Raw genomic sequence first — 6,000 nt, forward strand, 5'->3', positions numbered from 1 at the left:
GCTAAATACCTTCTCCAGTGAACTAGGAGCAGCATTTCAAGAAAGAAATAAGATTCCTTATTTTCATTCTAAGGATCCTTTCTCAAATTCATAGATTGGGGTTTTGGATCAGAATGAAGGCACTAAGTGAAATATATATATTATACCTCTACTAAAAGTGGGAAGTTCAACAATTTACAGGTTTGGAATTTGGACAAGGTGTATGTCATAAGACATGCATGATAAATGGGATAGGCATCAATTGTACTAGTGCTGTTTGCTACATTTCTGAGTGTTAGCAGGGCTTTTCCTTGAGAAAGAATACTAATTTTTCTCTTTCACACCCCAGGAATCGGTTGAGCTGCTTGCAACAACTTGCATGGTAGAATGGTTCTTTTGGGACTATAAAACAATTGCTTTCTATAAGACCTCTATGAAAATTATTGCAGGATCTAAATGTTAGAAAATTGTGGCTTATAAATAATATTATCTGCAGAGCTCATGGGTTTTTTACTCTGTAAATTCTAGTTCTTAATTTGAAACAATACCTTTCACTTTGCATTATTCTTTATGCAGTTGTCTTGTTAACCTCAAAGTCTCAGATTAGTGGGGGGGAAAAAATCCAAAACTTTTTTTAACTGTGCTAATCTCCATCAATGGCACTGTTTGCTTGAGCCATTTAAATTGTATAACTGTATTAATTGTGAGCTATTACTACTGCTCCTACTAGTTTTTTTGAGCCAAATAAAATATTGAGTCTTCCTGAGTGTACAGACTGATATAGTAAGGTATGAACTGTGTCTCTCTCTTTAATGTAAGCTTTAATTTTGCTATATGCTTCAACAGTTCTTACCAGGGATTCCTTGTAACAGCAACTGCACTGCAGGATCATTCCACCTGGCTGTTTAAAATGATACCTGAAATACTCTCAGCAATCCTTGCATGCTTCCCTTGAAATAAAGCCCTTACTGATAATAGGAGGCTCTCCAGCACTGCCTCAGGACTGTCAGTCTCTGGACTGACTTGGATTCAGCAGAACCTTGCTCTGGAGAGGACGGGGAATTTGAATTGCCTCTCTTGATTTCCCTTTGGTGTGTGTGTGCAGCCTCTCACACATCAGACTTCATACACTGCCACTAGGCTTTCAAGTGTATGCACTTCCTCTTCAATCTGGCAGGTGAATGTTCTCTGTGTAGAGGTTACACAGCCACAGCACATATATTCTAAAGAAAGGCACAAGTCTGGTGCCCTGAAAACTGAATGAATCTGAGCTAGATGTGCTCAGTGTGCGTAAGAGTGAAAAAGTAGTATTTTCACTCTGGACTTCATGGTGGTATAATTTGTCTCCCTGTCTTATTCCTGAGTTTGGTGTTTCTGTCTGTGTTGAGGAACAAATTGAAGTATTTCTAGTAATACTATTAAATGCAGAAAGTAGGGAAATTATACCTTGTTTCAGGGTGTGCTTTTAAAATTATTTTTTCTTTGGAAACAAAAATCTGTAGTATATGATGGTATTGAGATTTTACTTGCCCTCTATTATATGCAATTGTTTCTCTAAGGATATGGGCATGCTTACTTGCCAGATATGCTCAGCAAGCATCTGGCACCTGAGAAGATGCTGCAAGCTGTCCATGTTACCTTTGAAGTCGCCTTTTTGTGTCTTGTCACTTATTTCCAGTTTTTGGTTGTCCATCGAGGTTGTCTTTGACTTCAGTGCAGTTCTCTTTAACCTGTCCTTCATTTCATGTAACTTTCTTGTTTCTTTTCACTTTGTTTAAAAACTTGTTTAAAAAACTACTGAGTTTCATCCAGATTCTGAGTGGTAGTGGTTAAAAAAATGCATCTTTGTCCTCTTCTGTGTTCATACTGCCAAACTGCTGGAGCAGTCTTTGCTTTTAAATGCTGTATTTTCCCCAGGGTTCTTCACATCTTGAGTGAGGTGTTAAATTCTCTGCTGAACACCCAGCTTTACTATATAGAGGCAGCTGGATTGGACTCAGCCACATACCTTTCCAGCTTTTTTTCTATTACACGATAATCTTCCTGTTTATTGTAAAAGGGCTATAAATCAGTGAGCTCTGGTCCAGCCCTGTGTGCTCTTTTTGTCTTTGCATTTCATAGGAACAGACTTGTTGCAGAACAACATTCACTTCAGGATATATCTTTTCTAAAACTGTTTTTTTCTGCACACTGTTTCTTCTGGTCAATGTGTTGAAGGACTGGTGCTGTCACCTTGAGTTCTGTTAAATGCCTTAGGTGAGCTGGTAGGAAGAGGTAGTCCATTGGCAGCTGCTGACTTGGTTTCCAGGTTCATCCACCAGAAATAAAAAATTATTCTAGATAGTTGTATTTCACTTCTGCATAGCCACACAAAAACAGTGTTGACACTGGCACAGTTACCTGGTGTCTTGCAAAGTGAAACTTGGGCTACTTTATGATTAATGCAAGTGGTAAACAAACACCTTTTGTCCATCACACATCTGACCATAAATCATACCCCGTCTTCTGTCCAAAGCTGTCACTTCATTTTTAGGCTTCTCAGTGATTGCTGTCTCAATATTGCTTTTTAGTGCTGAAACTAAATACAAGGGTATCCATCCTTACCTTTGAATAGTGAAGAATTTATTCATGTTATTTTATAAACTCAAATGCTCTTCATTTTCCAAACCTTTGTATTGTTTAGAAGGCAGAAATACAAATAGTAAAACGTTAAGAAAATTCATATGACTATATGTTGCTGTTCAAAAATGCCATGTTAATATTCATCTCTGTAAATCTCATTTCTTTCTAGATGCAGAAAACCTTTTTGAACACGAGTTGGGAGCTCTGAACATGGCTGCACTTCGGCGAAAAGAAGAGAGAGCAGGTCTTCTCAGCAATCTGGGCCCTTGCTGCAAAGCGCTGTGCTTCCGCAGGGATTCTGCAATTCGTAAGCAGCTCATGAAGAATGAAAAGGCAAGTGCTGGGTCAAAGTTTGGAAACACAAATGCCCCTAAGCAGAGCTTTTCTCTTGGAAGATAATTTTTGTGTTCGTTGTTCCGAAGCAGATCTGGTCCTTTAAATAATAAACTGACTTTTATTTAGAGAGGTTGTAGGGTGTTTATTTTTTATGTAGAATGAGAGATTGAGTTTGAGATTAGAGCTAAGTCCTGTTTCTTTTCATTTTGGGGTTTAAATTCTGGAGATACATTTCCTGTATTTAGAGAATACATAATAAAAGTAGTTAGGTAAATATTATTTCAAAGGTAACTGTTGAATAACTTTCCTGCTTAAGATTCCATGTGCTTTTATAAGAATTGGAAGAATCCAAAGTTAAAATTAAAACTTCTGCAGTAGGTTTTATGATTTTGTATGCTACTAGAAAAATCATTAATTCTCCAAGGCTTTTCTAGTGGTATGATTAGTATGATTAAACCTCTAATTACTGAGAGTACTTAAGGTTAATTTCCCAGCTTGCATGTTAAAAGACATTGTTTTTAGCTCTTCCTTTTTTTAAATTCTATTTCCAATTTCAACAGGGTGCAACAAAACAAACTTACACAAATTCCGCAGCAATGGACAGCGACTTGTTACGGTTGAGTCTACGGTTATTCAAACGAAAGACTGTGTGCCAAGTTCCTGGGCAGGAAAAGACAGAGGACAGCAAAATTCCACAGTCAGCTCTCCAGCAGGAAGTGTGTGTGACTTGAGGAAATGGCTGCAGTGGCACTGCCTTGATTTTGAGTTGATTTCTCACTTACCAGTGTTGGTGTTGCTGTTTAGAACTGGTTTACGGTTGTAAAGCAGCTCTAGAAGATGAAAGGAAATAACTCCATTTGTACACAGTTAAGAATATTGGGTTTAGATGTGAATAGGAGTGAAAAATTAAGACTTCTGCGTGGAGGTCTCTTTTGTAATATTGAACCTTACACTGTAACATAAACCTGTTTTATGGTGCATCAGGTGTAATAATGTGAAGATGTCTGGGTTTAGCAGTTTATAACATCAACTGATATTAAACTGAGGAAAAGTGTCTGTGTATCTTTTTCATTATTATGAATGGGTATTTCCACCACCACCTTGGTCCCTCAGTACACTTCTGAAATTTGTTAAATAGCTGTGAGTCTGTTTGCCTTCTTTTTTCCAAATCCCTTTCTTATCACAGTAGCCTCTGGTGTGGATTTAGATCAAACTCTGGCTCTTCTCCATCTTTAATGTAGATTTCCTTTAATGTGATTTCTGGACACAAAAACCTAGTCCAGTCAGTTAAGATTCTCTTTCTTGTTGATTAAAGAGAAAGTCTAAACAAAACCAAACAAAAAAACCACTTCAAGAAATTATTTATGACCATTTTTAGGTGTCTATATTTATGAGACTAACTGCATTTTGGAAATGCTGGCTGCTTTCAAAAAGGACTGACTAGTGCATTTTGAAAAACACCTGAAGAATAGTGCAGTCAGTGGTTAGAGCCAGCAGGGCTTTGTGTGGGAACCTGCTTTTCAAACCTGATTTCCTTTTACAACAAAGTAACCCACTTCGTTGATCAAGAGAAGGGAGTTGATGTGATCTTCTTGGATTTAAGTAAAGTTTTTCATACTGTCTCTCAAATATCGTTCTGGACAAAAAGGATATCCAGCTCACAGCTGGATAAGCACATCATGTGATAGGTGAGCCACTGGCTCATGGGTCAGGTACCCAGGGTTATAGTGAATGGAGTGACATCAGAATGGTGACGTGTCACTAGCGGGGTTCCACAGGCCTCCTTCCTCCACCCTGTGCTCTTCATCATCTTTATTAAGGGCTAAGTAAGCTTGCCAGTGATACTAAATTAGGAGGAACTCTTGATTTCCTGGAAGGCAGAGGGGCCCTGAAGAGAGAGCTCGATAAATGAGAGACAGGCAATCACCACCTATATGAGCTTCAACAAGGGCAAATGCTGGGTTCTGCACCTGGGATGGGACAACCCTGGATGTATGGACAGACTGGGGTATTAAAAGGAGCCTCATGGAAAGGGTCCTTGGTGTCCTGGTTAATGGCAGGTCAGGAGTGCCCTGGCAGCCAGGAGGACCAGCCCTGTCCTGGGTTGCATTGCACACAGCATCGCCAGCCAGGCAAGGGAGGGGATTGTCCTGCTCTGCTCTGCACTGGGGCACCTCGAGCACTGTGTGCAGTTTTGGGTCCTACAATATAAGCAAGACATTTGACTATTAGAGAGTGTTCAAAAGGAGGGCAATGAGCCTAGTGAAGGGCCTTGTGGGGATGCCATAGGAGGAGCAGCTGAGGTCACTTGGTCTGCTCAGCCTGAAGGAGAGCAGAGACCTCATTGTGGTCTTCAACATCCCCTCAAGGGGAAGAGGAGGGGCAGGCACTGATCTCTCTGGACCAGTGACAGGACCAGAGGAAACAGCATGAAGCTGAAGTGAGATGTTTAGGTTGGATATCAGGAAAAAGTTCTTAACCCAGAGGGTGGCTGGGCACTGGAACAGGCTCTGGGAAGTGGTCACAGCACCAAGCCTGACAGAAGCAAGAAGCATTTGGACAAGGCTTTAGGCATGTGGTGTGATTCCTGGGGTGTTCTCTGCAGGGCCAGGAGTCCGACTTTTATGATTCCTGTGGGTCCCTTCCAACTCAGGGTGTTCTGTGATTAATTTTACATTCTGTTAATTATCAGGGCAGATCAATCCCATGCAGCAGCATGAGGGTGTTTCATGGTTGCTGAGTTTCAGGAGGTTTTGTATGTTAGCTGTAGAGGCAGTGACCAATGATGTTTTTGCTGGTTATTAAGATTTCAGAGGCATGGTAGGGACTGGTCAAGCCTGGGCTCAATTTTGTAAGAATTGTTTTATTACAAAATTGGTGAGGGATCTACGGATCATAACAGTAAGGTATCTTTAGGTAGTCTGTGTTGTCCTCCATATGAAACCAAGACTACTAAAACCTCCGACTAAGTCTGTATGCACCTCTATACTTTTCCTGGCTTTAAACGTGAACTGTTTGAATTCTGCTCATAGAGGATTGAAAAAAAAAAAAAATCCAGAACTG

General features: G+C 40.1%; 1 protein-coding gene across 3 annotated transcripts in view; it reads left to right on the forward strand.

Annotated features, from left to right (window-relative positions):
* ZC3H13 (zinc finger CCCH-type containing 13) overlaps window positions 1–3,991 on the forward strand; it is a 46,252-nt gene extending 42,261 nt beyond the window's left edge. For all 3 annotated transcript variants that reach the window (XM_066176187.1, XM_066176189.1, XM_066176188.1), the window contains 2 exons: window positions 2,771–2,934; window positions 3,498–3,991. In XM_066176187.1, coding sequence (XP_066032284.1) covers window positions 2,771–2,934; window positions 3,498–3,668 — 335 coding nt within the window. In that variant the 3' untranslated portion in view covers window positions 3,669–3,991. The remainder of the gene's footprint in view (window positions 1–2,770; window positions 2,935–3,497) is intronic.
* Window positions 3,992–6,000: the final 2,009 nt, after the last annotated feature.

Source organism: Chamaea fasciata, unplaced genomic scaffold (assembly GCF_029207755.1).
Source record: "Chamaea fasciata isolate MVZ Bird 193981 ecotype frontalis unplaced genomic scaffold, bChaFas1.0.hap1 SCAF_2, whole genome shotgun sequence".
Taxonomy (NCBI): domain Eukaryota; kingdom Metazoa; phylum Chordata; class Aves; order Passeriformes; family Sylviidae; genus Chamaea; species Chamaea fasciata.